This window comes from Spermophilus citellus (assembly GCF_964194105.1).
Source record: "Spermophilus citellus genome assembly, chromosome: 1".
NCBI classification, from domain to species: Eukaryota; Metazoa; Chordata; class Mammalia; order Rodentia; family Sciuridae; genus Spermophilus; species Spermophilus citellus.
Genome location: NC_138182.1, coordinates 118,642,196 through 118,660,546, shown reverse-complemented (window position 1 = coordinate 118,660,546; position 18,351 = coordinate 118,642,196). Strand labels below are relative to the sequence as shown.

The window sequence follows — 18,351 nt, the reverse complement described above, 5'->3', positions numbered from 1 at the left end:
AAGCAGAGAATGGGCTGAATAGTTGCATCAGGAATGGTCAGGCAGTTTGGAATATAGGGGGGGAATCAGTAGATTTTAGAAATGTTAAAAATGTGTTCCTCCTGTTATATTCAGGGAAATGAGGTCAAGAAAGAAAAAAAAAAAGGAAATTCATTCATTATTAGGGGCCACAGCATGAGAGTGATGATAAAGATTTGAGAATACCATTCCAGAAAAACTCACAGGAAAAAAAAAAAAAGAATTCTTACAGATTTACTAAATAGAAGAAGAATTATTTAAAAATGATTTTTATGGTATAATATGAAGAAATCAAGATTTGTATGTTTCTGTGGTGGAACTGTATGTAAAACCACTGAAGTGAAAGACCTTCTGGGGAGAGAGGAGAAGCAGCAGGTGGTGGGTGGGGACGTCCATCCACAGGGGAGACTCAGCGGGAGAGCAGGGGAGGGATGGAGGAGGGTGTCTGCACCCCCTGGGCATCAGACCCCTTGACCACGGCCAGGTGTGCAGCACCCAGCGCTCAGACTCCGCTGATAGCTCACCCTTTGCAGCGCGACCTTCATGTCTCAGTTCCTCACAGAGTAGATGACGGAGTTAAAGGAAGGGGTGAGGATGGAGTAAAAGACGGTGCCAGGCGACCCTGGATGGGGGAGTCCTGAGACGCAGACCTCAGATAGGTAAAGCCCCTACTGCCGTAAAACAGAAGGAGGGTGGTCAGGTGGGAGAACCAGGTGGACAAGGCCTTCCAGCGGCCGTCCCCAGAGGGAATCTGTAAGAGGGTGGAGAGGATGCGGATGTAGGAGAGGACGGTGAAGGTGAAGGAGCTCAAGATGAGGCAAAGCCCACCTCCTCCCTGGGGTGGAAGTCAGCACAGGAGAGCCTCATGAGAGCGGGAATGTCACAGAAGGAGGAAGAGCAGGAAGAAAAGATTAACATTAAACAGAGACATGAGATGGGAGGGAAAGGGAGAGAAAAGGGAAATTGCATGGAAATGAAGGGAGACCCTCATTGCTATACAAAATTACATATAAGAGGTTGTGAGGGGAATGGGAAAATAAACAAGGAGAGAAATGAATTACAGTAGATGGGGTAGAGAGAGAAGATGGGAGGGGAGGGGAGGGGGGATAGTAGGGGATAGGAAAGGTAGCAGAATACAACAATTACTAATAGGGCATTATGTAAAATTGTGGATGTGTAACCAACGTGATTCTGCAATCTGCATTTGGGGTAAAATTGGGGGTTCATAACCCACTTCAATCTAATGTATGAAATATGATATGTCAAGAGCTTTGTAATGTTGTGAACAACCAATAAAAAAAATAATAATTATATTAAGCCATCTTACCAAACTATCTTAGATAGTCTAGCAATCTTTTATTTTTTTAACCATAGTTTGTAAGGTTTCTGGAAATAAAACCATATCAATACAAAAAAAAAAAGAAGGGCAGGGAAAGGTGTTGACGGTGTGGAAGGCTGAGTAGAGGACCCCGCCCACCCAGGACAGGACCACCAGAACCCAGCACCACCAGTTCTCATGATGGTCCCATAGAGCAGGGGCCTGTAGATGGCCATGTACTGGTCATAAGCCATGGCCATGAGCAGAAAGCACTCAGCTGAAGCAAGTGTGAAAAACATAAGCTGAACCACACACTAGAAGTAGGAAATGACCCCAGGGCCCTGTAGGGTGGTAGCCAGTGCCTGGGGATGGTGACTGAGGTGTAGCTCAGGTCCAGAAAACACAAATTCTTCAGGAAGAAGTACATGGGTGGGTGGAGGCGGCTGTCTCTAAGCACAGCTGTGATGATGGACATGTTCCCTAGGAGGCCAAAGGCATAGACCAACAGCAAAGAGACAATGAGGACTGGCCTCCATTCTGGGATGTCTGAGAAGCCCCTGAGGATGAAGTGAGTCACTCTGGTCTGATTGGACATTTCTCCCCCTCTGAAGTTGTGTTCAGATGCAGTGGCCACAGATAGCTAAGAGGAGGTCAGCTGGGAATATGTCCAGGGAGGTCCTTTGTCTAGAGAAGTTCATCTTCTCTCAATGGAAAAACATCCTAGAAACAGCTTATATAAGAATCATAATCCAGGAAATTGTATTTTGAGGAATCACTCTGCAGCCGTTCCCCAATTACACTGCAGGAAAACAGTGTCTCATGAAGAGAGGAGAGGAGGGGAGGGAGGGTAAAGCAGAGAGGAGAGGATAACAGAGGAGGCAGATGTCTGACAATTTTTCCTCCCATTCATTGTGGGGGCTTCAGATAAGAGGTCTCATGTATTTATTTCATGTATTGACCCAGGTCACCACTTGGGGTGTTTCAGTGAATGGAGAGATGGGTCTTTTTTAACCCCTTCCTTCCTCATGGTGCTCCTGCCCATAGATTTCCCCAGCCTTCCTCGGTTTTATAATCCTTTGGAATAATACTTTGGAAAACACTAGCTATAACAAAAAACTAGGAATGGAACCCTGAAATGACACTGCTGTCCCACTCCTTTGTATTCATCCAAAAGAACTAAAATTGGCCTAGTATAGTGACACAGCCACATCCATCCACGTTTACAGCACAACTCCCAAGAGCCAAGATAGGGGATCAGCCCAGGAGCCTGTGAAGAGATGAATGGATCTAGAAAATGTGGACTAATACGGCTGAGTTTGCTCAGCCACCAAGAAGAATGAACTGATGTCATTTACTGGTAGGTGGATGGAGGTGGAGAACTTCATGCTGAGTGAAATAAGCCAGAGTAAGAAAACCAAGGGTGGAATGTTTTCTCTCTTATGTGGGTTAGAACAAAATAAGGAATGGGGGAAAGAGTGGACCTCAAGAAGGGAAGACAGTGGAGTGGAAGGGTTGGGGTGGTGAGCAGGGATGGGGAGAGGAGGAGCTGAGAGATGAGGTTCACCAAACTATTCTGTGCACATATGTAAACCCCCAGGGAAGGCCACCCTTATGTTTATCTGCCCAGTGCTAATTTAAAAAACAACAAATAAATAGAAAGAAGGCCATTACAACAGGAAGGAGGTCAGGGAATAGGAAAGGGGAGGGGAAGGGGAAGTACAGGGGGCTGAAAGGTGGCAATTTAGTTTCATGCACATACTAATATTTCAAAATAAAACTCACTATCATGTATAACTATAATGCACCAATAAAATCATTAAAATTATTTAGTAAAAAAATTTAGTGTCAAATTTCTATAAGGAAAGTCTTATATATGTACTTCATTAATTCAATTTGAAATATGAAATATGTAATATAATTCACAAAATATTATACACTACACTTACTTCAGTACAATATATTTAATGAACATGGATATATTTTAGAAAAAGGAGAAGATCAAAACATGTACTAAGAAATCTAAAGTTCAAACACATTTTCAAACAGTTGCTCTTTGTAGGGACAAGTGCATGGAGTACTGCATACATGGCATATGTTAAGGGCTTCTGGGTGGCAGGCCACTTCCCTTGTGCTAGGCACGTGAGCAGCAGGCCACTTACCCCTGTAGGCACAGCCCTGGGCATGAGGCCATGTGTGCTTGCTCCATAGCCCATTCCTTGATTGGTGGCTTCAAGGACAGTTAGCAGAAATTGCACTGATTGCTGCCTATAATCTGCCTAGCTGCTGCCTGAATATATATACATGGTAACTGCTCAATAAAAGCAGACATGCCTCCTGCTTGGTCTCAGAGGTCTTGATTAGCGACTCTGCAGCCACACTCTCCTCTATGCTGTTCCGTGGACCTCCTTGCCGGAAGAGAGAGAGCCCACACATCTTTTCTCTGCACAGATGTGTCCAGGGGTACCATAGTGACGTTCTGGCTCCTGACCCCTGTTGGGGATGCTGTCCCTCAAGCCTTATTTTTCAGACAGGACAGGACACTTGCTGTGACACAGCAGCAGGAAGATGCTGGGGAGTGGCCACAGGTCATCTCCTTCTGCAGACCTATTCTCACTCCTCCCAAGTCCACACTCACATGATTGACACTCCTGACTCAGGCAGGCCCTATGACAAAGCTCTGACAACTGCTTATCTCAGCAACATTTCCAATAGGGAATTCTTATTTATTTTGGAAAGTTGGTTAAAGTTGGGAAATTTAACTTTATCCTAACATCTGATATGATTAAATATGTGCATGCAAACTTTTCTCCACAGTTACCTGCTGTGGAGAAGTCCTAGAATTATTTAATAGCCTCAAACACATTGACATTAAGTTGAGCACAACGAACATATTGGAGTTAGAATACACAAAAGCAATTATGAGGGATCTTTTATAAAACAACTCTGCTAAGAACCGGGGAAACTGTCTTCTACTGAATGCAGAAATTTAACATAAGCCCTTGATTCCAGGTGTGCGCACCAAATCCCTGCTCCTAGGGGTCTGGTTAGTGTCTGATTCCTACTTGCTGTCTTCACCCTCTGTGGGCCTGATCCTCCAGAGCAGGACAGGGCCTCTTTCCCTATGTGCAGTCTATGCTCAGTGGAGAATAAAGGAGGGAGCAGCCTGAGTGCAACCTGGTGGAAGTTGCCCTTCACACACTCAGCTTTAGAGGTGGTTCTGCAGGAGCTCACTCTAGCATTTCCAGCTGTGTGGGTGTGCAACCTCCTGAATAGGACATTCAGGAACCCTGCAGACACTCACCAGAACCCCACTATGAAATATGCTTGTGATGGTTATTGAATTCCATTGCATGGTAGAAGCTCATCTGCTGCTCTGAGCCCTTTCTTCCCCAATTTACCCAAAGTCCAGAGAAGACATCTTCTATTCATAGCAGAACCGGAGCACCAAGGGCACAGACCTGTCTCTGATCCCCACAACCACTCTCTGTATTCAATATTGCTAAGAACTGAAAGAGGACAGGTGACCACAACTCTCCCCCAATGACTTCAGAACAATCAGTGGGCAGATAGAACTGGACTTGTAGGACACTAAAGAACATTATGTGCTAGAATTTGTCTTAGGACAGACATTTGTGTAATACTTCTCCAACATGAACAGAGGGGCTGAATTTATGAAACCATCAAGCTCAATTATGAGCTGCCTCCTGAAGACTCACCTCACTGTGAGGACAGACTGAAGCAAAGGGACGGGGAGGGTGTTGTATGTTATGAAGGCCAAAGAGAGCAAGGGCAGCTGTACCCACCTCAGCCAGACTCTAAGGACAGGCAGAGGGGGAAGTCCAGTACTGACACCCCTTCGCTGTTCAAGAGGATTTAACACCAAGCACAGATCACCTCACACACACCCACACAGGGAAACCATGTCAGGAATGGGAAAGCAGGAAGATTAGTTCCTTGGCAGAATGGGAACTGAGCACCTCAGTTTTGTGTCTCTGTTTTTATGAGAAGCTCTTGCTAGATGTCTGTCTTGCTGATTGACTGGAAATGCCCACATCCTGCAGTGCTGCCAGAACTGCAACCTGCCTTCTGGGTGCAGAAGCCCAGAGCCCACAGGGTCCCTGTCACCTCCAGATGCTGCAGCTGCCAGGAACCATATCCAGAGAAAACACCCAGCTTGTTTATTCCACTCACATTGTAACAGCCCACAAGGCTGCATCTCACAGCTTTACAGGAAACCAGGAGACCAAGGAGACAGGACAAGTCATCTGCAGGTTGATGCCCTGCAGGTCAGGTGGCTGCAGGAGACAGCCAGACCAACAGACAGTGTGGTAGAGCAAGGCCATCACAAAACCTCCGCTCAGGGGAAATGACCAGCATGACTCAGAATGTACACAGGAGCAAAGTTGAGAGGGAATTGGTTACAAATTCCAGGATGGTGGGCCTGCTTCTGTCTTCCTATTTTATCCAAGCTGATACGACATGATGTACACTCAACAGATGTTTGAAACACTTGCACTTTTTAGGCAGGATAGGACTTCATCTCGTTTTATTGCATTGAACTCAGGACTTCAGGCATGCTAGGCAGGAGCTCTACCACTGAGCTACACCTCCACTCTAGGGATTTAACATTCAAAGGACAATTTTAAATTTTTAAAAGGAAAATTTAAATTTTAAATTTTAAATTCTCATTGAACCAGTTTGTGCTCTGAGAATTTTCAATAATTTGCATGTCAGTAATAAAAAATAAAAACAAAAAGATTAAAATCAAATTCTAAACTAGAGCAACCTGGATGGCCATGAATGACAGGAAACAAGGAGCACATGCAGGGAAGTGAGAGAGTGGGGGGAAGATGTGGGGTGGATCCTCTGTCTAGTTTCCCACAGCACTGATCAGAGTGATAGTTTTGATGCATTAGTTGAACTCTGAGCTTCAGGTTTTATCCCTATAATAATAGTGTCTCACAGAATCCACTTCATGGTCACGTGAGTACACACACACACACACACACACACACACACACACATACACACACACACTCACGGTGTGGTTGATAAACCAATCCAGACTAACTCCTCCTACATGTCACTGGTCAGGCATTGTAGACAGGGTGAGAGTGGAGAGGATTGTTAACATTGGTGAAGTCTGGAGTTGAACAAAGAGGGAGACAGGACAGGATGAGGATGACCCAGAGCTGTGCCCCAGAGAGCTCTGCTGCTTCCTTAGCTCTATCTGCAGTGTCCTCCAGGCCCCAGAGGATCTGTGAACAGACATGTCTCATCCAGTCCCCTGTGAGCATCCTAAACCAGGGGTGATGCCACCCTCCTCTTCCTGGTGACTTAGCCAGGCCACACTCCCTGGCCATCTGGGTGAGGCGCAGCATCCTCTGAGGTGAGTTCAGCCAGGCAGGTGGCCCTGGAGCTCAGGGCCATGGCTGTGCTGGGCTTGCTGACCTGCTGTTGAGGTGCTCTGTTAAGTCCTCATGCCATTTCCTCATCTTTCTCTGACAAATAGAAATGTGTTCTCATCTTCGAATTTTCATATAGAATTTATTTGCTGCAAAATTTTAAGGAGTGTATTTTTATTTTGGATTATTTATGGACATAGGAGTATATATTCCTTCTGATGCTTCAGATGGTTGATAGGAAGCTGCATTAGATGTCCCAAGACTACAACTTTGCAGAGGGAGAAAGGCTGTCCTTGCTTCACATGGAGATGACTCCTAGGGTCACAGCAATGCTGGAAGCAAGTGTCCTGAGCATGTTCATTTTTCCCTGATGACACACAGTAAGTGGACAAGACCCGAGCTGTTCATGGCAGAGGGAGGACACTGTTTTCCAAGGACACTGAGGCAGTAAGGTGCTCTGCTGCACCCTGGGGTGGGACATGGCCCTGTCTTGAGTCACTTGTGTGATGTTAGGCAGAGACCCTGAGACCCTGGATTGTCAGTCTGTACTAGGAGGAAATAAGAAGAGTAGGACCTCAGAGACTCTGTGAAAGGTGGAGCAAGGTAAGCAATTCCTGGATGCTGCTGGCTAATAAGGTTTCTCTACCAAAATTGTCACCAATTCCCCAAGTTAAAAGTGCATCAGTCTGTTCCCATGAAACGTATGCAGATGCCCAGAGAAGAGTAAGAGAGCAGGTGGGACAGGCCCAGGATCTGGAGCAGACTGTGTCCCTGGTCCTGTGTGTTCTTGGGGTTCTGGGCTCTGGAACAGTAGCAGAGCCTCTCCCTCACTGCCCCCTCTCTCCTCTGTCCTCTCAGAAAATTCTGTCCCTGTCTTCACTGCAGCTGTTTGTGTCCATTCCTTGCTCCACTTTGTCCACAGAGGTTGACGGGAGAGAAGGTGTGATTTCAGTTCATGGGAAAGATCTCAAATTCTCCAAAGAGCTCAGCCTTCATCTGCCAACAGGTTAGAATTTCATGGACAGGAAGTCTATCTGTCAATCATGTCTCTCTCCTCTGTCTGTCATCCACCTACTACCCCTACCCACCTACCATCTCTGTCCCTGGGCCTGCACCTCTCCTGCTGTCCACCTCTGCAGTGGGTCTAAGTCATGCTACACCCTAGGGCTACAGCATCAGAAGCCATGTAGTAGCCAAGGGAGAAAATGTGCTTCAACTTTCCTTTCTTAAAAAAATACCTCTGTATTGTAGTTACTGCTAGTCTTTCTAGAGAGAAGAGACATTAGACCCTCAGGCTGAGAGAGAATCAAATTTAACAGTTATGCTTTCAGAGGCAGAAGATTGGAAAGGTTTAATCTCTTTAATTGAAAATGTGGGAGAAGCCACTATTGATTTCCTTAAGAAAGGTGGGGCACATTTTATGTTCATTGCCCTTTTTACTTATTTTGTCACTATATAAAAATCCTGCCTCAAATATTTTGGGTGCTGTTTTCCCTGTAGAGACTGAAAATGATCTCTAGAAGTGCAAAAAAGTCAGAATTCAGGGAACTTTCATTTCTTTGCCTCACTTCATCCTCACCACTGGGGTCAGATGTTATTCTCATCATCTCTCAGGCAGAGTGGACAAGGAAGGGGAGGCTCAGGGGTAGCAAGAGTCAAGGTTGGAAACCAGTCATGACCTTGGATCTTTATGGGTGGGTCTCAAAAGGTTTGGTCCTGTGTGAAGACTGCAGTGTGCTGGAGAGAACAGCAGAGTCATTCCGGACTCACAGAACCTCCTGGCATGTCCTGGTCCTATAGGCTTGGGGGGTTCAAATGTTAAATATGCATTCCATGAATTATGTCTCAGCAACTTTTTAAACATTTCTAGTATACCATATAGATCTGAGAGTTTTAGAATGCCAGCTAAAACCAGATTGTTAAACCAGAAATATTAACACTTATTTCACACTTGAATAACTTAAACTCAGGAATTAGTGATTCCCCTTGTTTGCAAATGTCCCCTACATTTTTGAGCAACGATTCTGAAAATATGCACTTGTCATTGACAAACTGCTTTCTTCAGGAAGTTCATGATCTTGAACTGTTGCAACCTCACTACAAGTTACCAACTCACTTCACCCACAGGTGAGCTTTTATTTTTTTTTTTTTTGGTGAATTAAAGATTTTTATTATATTTCTTCAAATTATTACATTCAACATGTTTTTGCTTTGTGTTGTCATATAAACCCTGATAAAACTCCTTAAGATAGTCAGCATTCTAAACGGTAAATGAAATGTTACTCCCAGCCCCTTAATAAATTATTTGATGAAATATTACATTATTCTTACATAGATTGATGTATTAGGTGTCCTATTTTTCATTGCGTCTGGATTTGGGGGATAGCTTTTCTAAATAAGGTTGTAATTCTAAACCTTTGCTACTGCAGTAACAAAAAATGGATATCGCTAGAGTAACCAGAAAACATTCCTAACCATCAAATAGAAAAATAAAGCCAGTTTGTTGTCTCCATGATGCCACTTAGTGCTATTTAGCTGCTTATAATGTCTCGTAGACCAGATTTTCTCCCCCACTCTTTTAAGTGCTAAACCATAGCACCACCTGTGGCTTTTACAAACTGATTTGTACTTAATCTTTAAATGTATCTTCTGAAATTTATTTTACAAACATATTCCTGATTTTGGGTAAGCTTCAAGTTCTATATACATCAGGTCCAAGATCTTACTAGGTGGACTCTAGAAAGACCAAGGATAACTGCTCCTCTCAGAGTAGAAGCAAATCACAGCAACATAAACTAAAACAAATCAAAAGAAGTAAAGCCCACGTCGACATCTCAGGATTTCAGAAAAACCCAAAGTGGCAGAGTGGATTTTCAAAAAGTCATTTATTGATAGGTTCAGATCTTTGCTTCTCTCCCAGAGTTTTGCATATGTTGTTCCCTCTGCCTTGGAGTGTTTATCTGCCTTGAATCCGGAAGAGTGGACTCTTCAAGTACTTCCCTTCTTTTTTTTTAATTTTTTTTTATTTATTTTTATTTATTTTTTATTTTTTTTATTGGTTGTTCAAAACATTACAAAGCTCATGATATATCATCTTTCATACATTTGACTCAATCGAGTACTTCCCTTCTTGACAGAACTACATCTACTTGTCTGTGTCCCCTCCATTGTTAGATCATGAGGTCCTCAAAAGGAAATCCCTGTGCCACTCCACCTAATCATCCTCAACCTGTAGCAGGTACATATTAAATATTTTTGTCAAACTGTTTGGCTTGGGCTACAAAGTCAAAGACTTAGAACAGGACTACACAAAGTTACAGAGGGTGGGCTGGGAAGGATTCTAACTTGCAAATGACATGCTCTTCCTTGAAGTGACTGCTACCCAATTCCTCTCAACAGGTGTCAAGCACAAAGGTAGGTCAGCTCCACTAGTGCCAGATCTTCAGATCCTTCAAAAATAACAAATTCTGTATTTTTCAAGGAAATTTCTGGAGTTTAAAAAAATGGCCAACCACTTGGTGTGGGCCAAGGGAAACAGGTCCATAGGCCATATATAGCTGCCAGTTTTCAACCTTTGCCTAAAGCCTCTCCCAGATCACTAAGTCCCAAGAAATCTTAGTCATACAACTGGCTCTTGCTTCCTCACACTGGTTGAGAATATAGGTTCTAGCAAAACAACAGGGGTGGGTGGGGGTGTCTTTTAATCTTACTTTAGACAGGTTTTATAGTGCAACAAATTTAAATCTGGAATTTTATAACTTGAAAATCACTGACACTAGCTATAACCATGAACAATGCTATCTATAGTTCTTATGCTGGTCTTTAATTACTTGGAAGTCTTACTAAGTTCAATCATTTTCTAGAATGAGACTATTTCATTAGCTGTGGTCCAAGATATCCTCAGCCCAAGAATTGTTATAAGTGACAACTGTTGTTAATAATTTCTAAATTTGTAATATTAGAGTTACCAATTTATTCTGAAAAAAAATTTATTCTGAATTCAACATTCATTACCAAGCAAAGCATTTATTTGGAAGGATACCAGTTACCAGTCATAGAAAGCTTTTGTATGTTGAAAACATAATTTTAATAGATAATTCTTCATCTTACATAGGAGCACAATAAAATACACCACATTCTGAAGAAACTCCAGAAATTATGAGAATAAGAGTGAGGAAAATTCAGATGGGGCTACAATGTCCATTACCTTAAACTACAAGAGACAAAAGATTCCAAAGTGAAGGTTAACATTTACATATTTATGACTGGCTACATTTATGACTTGAAAATAAGAATCAGGCATTAGATGTGGAGAGAGGTGGAAAAGAACAGTTTTGTGAGGGAAGAAACTGTCAGTGAAGAAAAATTTACTAATAACAAATTAAAGAATAAAAGGAGCTCCAAAGAAAATACTAGGGAGATGAAAGCACATTAACTGAAGATTTGATGCTCTCAAAGGAATAAACCTTTCTAATGACACTTATGCAAGCTAGTTGCTTGAGATACACTCTTAGGTCTATAAGGAAGACTCAAATGCCTCAGCAAACTCCAAATGAATACCAAATTGATGTTTCCTAATAACACACACCAGTGGCCACATAGGAAGTTTAAAGATAGGAACCAAGAAAAAGGTCATACACCACATCTGAGGTAAAAATGTGGCACGACATGTGAAAGTCCTACATGTCAGTCACTAATGCTTTCTTTGCTGTGACTACCCCTGTACAGTAATTTGTCAAACATTGTGGCAAGACCAATGATAGCCTAACTAAATCAGACAATGAACATTTATTTTTAATTTCTAGGAGGTTAAAAAAAAAGTCAGACACTGATGCTTTATGCATGCTCAGGGTCAATTTATAAATAATCCATTAAGTAATTCTTAATATAAGTTTGCATCAGTGAAAAGAAACTGGCAAAATCTCTTGCCATTCAATTTGTCAGATGGTGAAGACCAAAACAGAATGTTTCATCAGCATTTTTTAATTTTTAAATATGATTGTCACATTGGGAAAATGAAATAAACACAGTAAAATAAACTGTACAAAGGCAAAGTCGAATAACAAAAAATATTTTACTAAAACATAAGATTTACAGAATTCCAGACAAGCCATACAAAATGGTCACAAGTTTTTTCTTTCTTTCTTTCTTTTTTTTTTCTTTTTTTGAAGGGGGGAAATCTATACCTGACAGCAAAGTCACAATGTTATTAGTGAGGGCTGTGATATTTGTTTAATGTTCCCATTTTGATTCAAACAATCAAGCTTGTCCATCTACAGAGTCTGAATAAAGTTAGACTTGGCTAGAGAGCATATTCTAAAGAACTGGTTAGCTGCTTTTAACCAATGCAATTAGCTCACAATAAAGGGGAGTGAAAGGAGTCCATAAAATTAAAATAAAACTACCTTTCCCCTCAAAAAAATAAAATAAAATAAAAAATAAACACACCCATACCCCTTGCAGCTAACCCTGACAACTACCTTCATTCACAGTGCTTTATACTTAAACCATGATGGGGGAAATAAATAAAAGCAGAGAGCCACTGCTTTTAAATGTTTTGCAACAATCCAGATGATACTTCTAGCCTTGGCTCATGCTTTACAACAGTAAATCAGGACAAGACATAGATTTGCTAATGTGCATTTAATCACCAAAAAACTGAAGATGTCTGGGCTTTTATTCTGTAATGTTTCTATTAAGACTGTGCCCATTAAATGCAAACAAAAAAGAAATCTTGGCAGAACAGGAGAAGTGATGCACACTTGATGATCGGATCGATTTAAATATTATTCATGGCATATAGCCTAGTCCATGCTCTAGCTGTTTCTATGGCTTGGGCTTCGTTGGTCTTCCATTGCTCCGCTACATCATTTGCTAATAGATCATCTGGATTAGGAACACTTAACAAAGCCTGGATCGATAGCAGAACTGTGCGGATCTGCAGTGCTGGGGACCACTTATCTTTCAATATATCTAAACATATTCTTCCCAACTTGTCTACATTAGGATGATAAATTTTGGTCATGAAACGTACTTTAGGTGCTGCCATTGGGTATTCTTCTAGAAGGAATAGTTCAAGTTTAAAAGTCCCTCCCTCAAAGGGGGAGTCCTGGGGGCCAGCAATGACCACATGAAAATAACGGGCGTTACTCTCATCTGGTTCTGCTTTAATGCCAGGAACTGGTTCTGCCAGCAAACGCTGGATTTCCTTGATGATCCTGCTGGGCAGCCCGGCCATCTTGTCAGATCCCGAGTTCGGCCTCTGCTTTCGTCTCCGGCTCTGCTCACCTCACCCACGAGTGCAAGTCCCACAGGTGAGCTTTTAGATACTTTTTAAAAAATATTGTTTACTACAGGTCATCTGAACTCCTAGGATCTACAGGTTCTGGAACGTCCTCTGGTTGGCACAATCAGGCTGGTGCACAGGTGTGTGGCAGCTAAAAAGTCACTTCAGCCCTCTGTACAACATTAACCCAAAGCTTTCTTTGTGGCCAAGGTGGAGCCTCATGGACATCACCACCTGGATGACCAACCACACAGGGTGGGCAGATTTCATCCTGGTGGGACTCTTCAGGCAATCTCAACACCCAGCTCTGCTTTGTGTGGTCATTTTTCTGGTTTTCCTGATGGCCTTGTCTGGAAATGCTGTCCTGATCATCCTGATACACTCCAGTGCCAAACTCCACACCCCCATGTACTTCTTCATCAGCCAGCTGTCCCTCATGGACATGATGTACATCTCCATCACTGTGCCCAAGATGCTCCTGGACCAAGTGCTGGGTGTGAGTACCATCTCAGTCCCTGAATGTGGGATACAGATGTTCCTCTACTTGACACTAGTAGGTTCTGAGTTTTTCCTTCTGGCAGCCATGGCCTATGACCGCTACATGGCCATCTGCCATCCACTTCGCTATCCAGTCCTCATTAACCATAGAGTGTGTCTCCTCCTGGCATCTGGTTGCTGGTTCCTGGGATCAGTGGATGGCTTCATGCTGACTCCTGTCACCATGACCTTCCCATTCTGCAGATCCCGGGAGATCCAGCACTTCTTCTGTGAAGTCCCTGCTGTGATGAAGCTCTCCTGTTCAGACACCTCGCTCTATGAGATGCTCATGTACCTGTGCTGTGTCCTCATGCTCCTCATCCCTGTGACAGTCATTTCAGGCTCCTATTCCTGCATCCTCCTCACCATCCACAGGATGAACTCAGCAGAGGGCAGGAGGAAGGCCCTGGCCACCTGCTCCTCACACATGATGGTGGTCACACTCTTCTATGGTGCTGCCGTCTACACCTACATGCTCCCCAGCTCCTACCACACCCCTCAGAAGGACATGGTGGTGTCTGTGTTTTACACCATTCTCACCCCTGTGCTGAACCCCTTAATCTACAGTTTCAGGAACAAGGATGTCACTGGGGCTCTGAGGAAAATGTTGAGTGTGGGACCTGTCTTTCAGGAAACAGTAAAGTAGGGGATTTGGGTTCCATGGTTTCTCCTTCTCTCCATGTCAGATGATGAAGATCTCCTGGTGCCATCTCCTGGGCTCCTACTCCACAGTGCTGCACCCCTATGCTCCTCTCAGGGGTGAGCCTCCCCAGTCTACTGCTTGTGCATTCAGAGTCCTCATGCAGCTCCCCTGGATCCACCTTATATACCTAAGTTGACAAGGACTTTCTCCTTCTAGGGGAAGATATTCAAATCATTACAAAATACACAGTGGATATTTAGACAAAGTGGCCATGAGGTGTCCTATTGATAGGTGGAGAGAGGCAAGGGATGGTGAAGAATATGTACACAATTAATGGGTACACAGTAAACCATAGACGAGTTGAAGTTTAGGGTTCATGGGAGTTAGTTGTACTATTCTTGTTCATGCTAATACTCTGAAAGTTTCAAATCACATATAAGAGTTAAATAACAGGCTTCCCTTCCTTTTATAAAAAGGACATTTCGGCTTGTGGCAGTGTGACATAGTATCTAGGATAACATGCTCATATCATTGTGCCTAATTTTACTTAGACAGCGCAGCTCTTTCTTTGCCTTCCTTGAGGAACATTCTCAAGATTCAACCATGAAGGTATCCAGTGGTTGTTGCTCTCTGAAATCTTTAGGATCCTGTTATGTGAAAAAGATTCAAGACCACATGGATGACCATGGGGGAAATGCCAATTCTGGGTGGAAGCAGGGTTTCATGCAGGCTCCCTACCAGAGATGCATCTGAGGTAGTACTTGAAACATTAAGAGATGTGGTTTGGATGTGATATGTTCACCAGAGCTCCTGTACCAATTCAGGGATATTCAGGAGGAAAATGACTAGATTATAGAACTATAACTTAATCATTCCATCTTTTTTAATGGACTTTCTGGGAGTTAAGTGTAGGCAGGTGAGGTTTGTCTGGATTAGATGGGTCACTGCAGGTGAGCCCTGGAAAGGTGCTTCTTCTCTTTGGTTGAAATAACAGACATTTGTAGAAGAGAGATTTCATCCTCTTAACCAAAGAAAAAGTTGTCCCCTCCAAGAAAATGGCATTAAAACCTTACTACAAAGTTTACACATAGAATCTTGCTTAGGATTACATTCAAATTCTAATTCCAAAAACAATAGGGAGGGCCATAGAGTTTCCCAGTAGACTCCGTCCTGCTTAGAATCTCTGAGTGGCCCTAGCTAGTAGGGACTTTTTTCTGCATTGTAATGCTCTTGCTCACCTTGGTTATCCTTCCCAACTTCAACATTGTCCTGCTATCCTGCATGGACCCCCGTTTCCATACCCCCATGTACTTCTTAGTAATTTTTCTTCTTAGATCCAGACTTAAACTTGACCCCATGCCCCAGATGCTGTTCCACCAGCAGAGTGTACCCCAAATAAATTATTGCTGTCTCAGAAGTAAATGTACTAAAAATAATAAAAAATAAAAAATAACTCAACCTCATTTCTTAGAAATTTGAAGGAGGATATTTTAGAGGACACCAAAACATACTAAGATTTTCCCAGCACATAAACGCTGAAAGGAATCATTAAATTTGTCAAATTAAAGATAATGCTTCAGGACATTCTGATGAAACTAATATAAAAATAACCAATGAAATTAAATATTGTAGCCCATTATACTGAGTTACTACTTTGAATACATAAGTATATCACTGTATATTTATGAAGAAAAGATTTCACTAAAAAAAATGTGCAAAGAACATAGTCATTCCATAAAGTAGTCGTTACATGGAGAAACATGAAAAATCATATAGATATATTAGTAAGCAAGAAATGCAAGTCAAATATGACTCTAATAAATTTACTAAGGTGGAAAAATACCATACTCCAGGCTGGTTTAGGCAGAGCTGGATGTTGTAGCATGATTTGATGGTTAACAGAAAGCAACTTATTGCTATATATCAAAATGTTTGGATGACTATTACCTGTATGGAATTACTTTACAAAACAAACTAACCGAGAGAGTGATTTCTGTATAAGCATTTTTATTTCAGCTCCGTTTATAATTGATGTTTTTGAGCACAGAACAACTGTGCACCTTTAGAAAGGGACTGTATTTCTGTTTAAATCACCTGATACATAGTAACCACATTAAATCATTTTTAATAAAAGGCAACACCACAAATTTCAAGCTGAAGAGACTTCATGCAAGGAGTTGGATACAAAGAGGCCATGACCTAAGTGAGGCTGGTGGAGCAGAAGGGACCCTGTCAGTTAAGGACCCCATTCCTCCCTCTGCATCTGTTGTGCACTCTCTACTGAGCGTGGAGACTGTAGCCCAGTCACAGGCAGGATGCCATAGCGACACAGGTACCCAAGTCCTGCAGTGCTGCTGGAACTCAAAATGCCTTATGGATGCTGGAGCCTGGAGCCAACGGGGCCCCTGTTGTGCCCAGGTGCTTCAGCTGCCACGGACCATCTCCAGCAGGGAGAAAAGTCCCAGTTTCTTAGTTTCTCCCACACTTGAGGGGACCCCAGGGCTGCGTCCCACAGAGTTACAGGAAACCAGGGGGACAAGGAGGCAGGATAAGCCATCTACAGGCTGAAGCCCTGCAGGTCACAGGTAGGTACAGTTCAGGAGGCAGCCTGGCCAACAGTGTGTGTGTGTGGACCCAGGCTGTCACAAGACCTCCATGGCAGGGTAAATAATAAGCATTGTTTCAGACATAGTTTAAAAAAAAGTTGAGAAGAATTTCACTGCAAATTTTGAGAGGGAACTGTTAAAAAACAGATGTTGAAGGATCTTGCTTCTGTCTTCCTCTATTTCACTGTAGCTGCTACAACAGGTGTACACTGAACAGATGTTTGAAACACTTATAGTTTGTAGGCAGGATAGGATTTATTTCCTTTTACTGCATAGCTAGTTATTGAACTCAGGGCTTCCTGCATGCTCAGCAGGAGCCATAATCCCTGAGTTACACCTCCACTCTTAACATTTAAAGCATGATTTTTATCTGGGTAAATATATTACAATAAACATTTAAATTTTCAATGAAACAGTTTGTGCTTTGAGACTTCTCAATAATTTGCATGTCAGTAGTTGAAATAAAAACAAATACTTTAAAATTAAATTCTAAATTACAATGACCTAGATGGCCAGTGAATGACAGGAAACAAGGAGCACAAGCAGACAGGTAAGAGAGTGAGGTGGATCTGTGAGGAGGACTCCTGCCAGGCTTCCAGGACACTGAGGAGGAGATGCTTTTCTTAAACACACACACACACACATACACACACACACTCACGGTGTGGTTGATAAACCAATCCAGACTAACTCCTCCTACATGTCACTGGTCAGGCGTTGTAGACAGGGTGAGAGTGGAGAGGATTGTTAACATTGGTGAAGTCTGGAGTTGAACAAAGAGGGAGACAGGACAGGATGAGGATGACCCAGAGCTGTGCCCCAGAGAGCTCTGCTGCTTCCTTAGCTCTATCTGCAGTGTCCTCCAGGCCCCAGAGGATCTGTGAACAGACATGTCTCATCCAGTCCCCTGTGAACATCCTAAACCAGGGGTGACGCCACCCTCCTCTTCCTGGTGACTTAGCCAGGCCACACTCCCGGCCATCTGGGTGAGGTGCAGCCTCCTCTGAGGTGAATTCAGCCAGGCAGGTGGCCCTGGAGCTCAGGGCCATGGCTGTGCTGGGCTTGCTGACCTGCTGTTGAGGTGGTCTGTTATGTCCTCACGGCATTTCCTCATCTTTCTCTATCACCTGTTTTTCAGAAAAAAATAAAATAAAATGTTTTCATCTTAAAACTTTCATATACATTTATTTACTGTAACATCTTAAATTTTGAGTTTTTATTTCCAATTATTTATGGACATATAATGTTATATATTCCTTCTTATGCTTCAGATGGTGGTAGGAAGCTGCATTACTTGTCCTGAGACTGCAACTTTGCAGAGGGAGAAGGGCTGTCCTTGCTTCACATGGAGGTGACTCCTGAGATTGCAGCAATGCTGGGAAGCAAGTATCCTGAGCATGTTCATGTTTCTCTAAGCACATAGATGGTGAGTGGACCAGATCCGAGCTGTCCATGACAGGGAGGACACTGTTTTCCAAGGACACTGAGCAGTGAGGTGCTCTGCTGTACCCAGGGGCAGGATACAAACCCTCGCTTGG

At 42.9% G+C, this 18,351-nt stretch overlaps 3 protein-coding genes and 1 pseudogene across 5 annotated transcripts in view; 1 reads left to right on the top strand and 3 right to left on the bottom strand.

Moving 5' to 3' along the window:
* Positions 1 to 574: 574 nt before the first annotated feature.
* On the bottom strand, positions 575 to 1,931 carry LOC308648709 (olfactory receptor 5V1-like; annotated as a pseudogene). Its single transcript has 2 exons — positions 1,418 to 1,931; positions 575 to 853 (listed from the first exon to the last, which is right to left on the bottom strand). The product of its transcript is annotated as an olfactory receptor 5V1-like (transcript).
* Positions 1,932 to 12,283: 10,352 nt separating this feature from the next.
* On the bottom strand, positions 12,284 to 13,061 carry LOC308655907 (ubiquitin-conjugating enzyme E2 N-like). The gene has a single exon (XM_081306329.1). The coding sequence runs from the start codon at positions 12,977 to 12,979 to the stop codon at positions 12,521 to 12,523; it is 459 nt and encodes a 152-aa protein (XP_081162455.1). The 5' UTR covers positions 12,980 to 13,061; the 3' UTR covers positions 12,284 to 12,520.
* Positions 13,062 to 13,213: 152 nt separating this feature from the next.
* LOC308655668 (olfactory receptor 2T29-like) lies at positions 13,214 to 15,473 on the top strand. Its single transcript, XM_081305769.1, has one exon. The coding sequence runs from the start codon at positions 13,248 to 13,250 to the stop codon at positions 14,208 to 14,210; it is 963 nt and encodes a 320-aa protein (XP_081161895.1). The 5' UTR covers positions 13,214 to 13,247; the 3' UTR covers positions 14,211 to 15,473.
* A 574-nt stretch (positions 15,474 to 16,047) lies between these two features.
* The window catches only part of LOC308655642 (uncharacterized protein), a 43,445-nt gene continuing 41,141 nt past the window's right edge, over positions 16,048 to 18,351 (bottom strand). The window contains exon 11 of one of the 2 annotated variants that reach the window (XM_081305718.1): positions 16,048 to 17,940. The gene's annotated coding sequence lies outside the window, so the exon portion shown is untranslated. The remainder of the gene's footprint in view (positions 17,941 to 18,351) is intronic. The other variant, XR_014023484.1, reaches the window with a different exon arrangement.

Excerpts from the sequence above, each read along its gene's own strand:
- LOC308655668 (XM_081305769.1), top strand. The coding sequence starts at position 13,248 with ATGGACATCACCACCTGGATGACCAACCACACAGGGTGGGCAGATTTC.
- LOC308655907 (XM_081306329.1), bottom strand. The coding sequence starts at position 12,979 with ATGGCCGGGCTGCCCAGCAGGATCATCAAGGAAATCCAGCGTTTGCTG.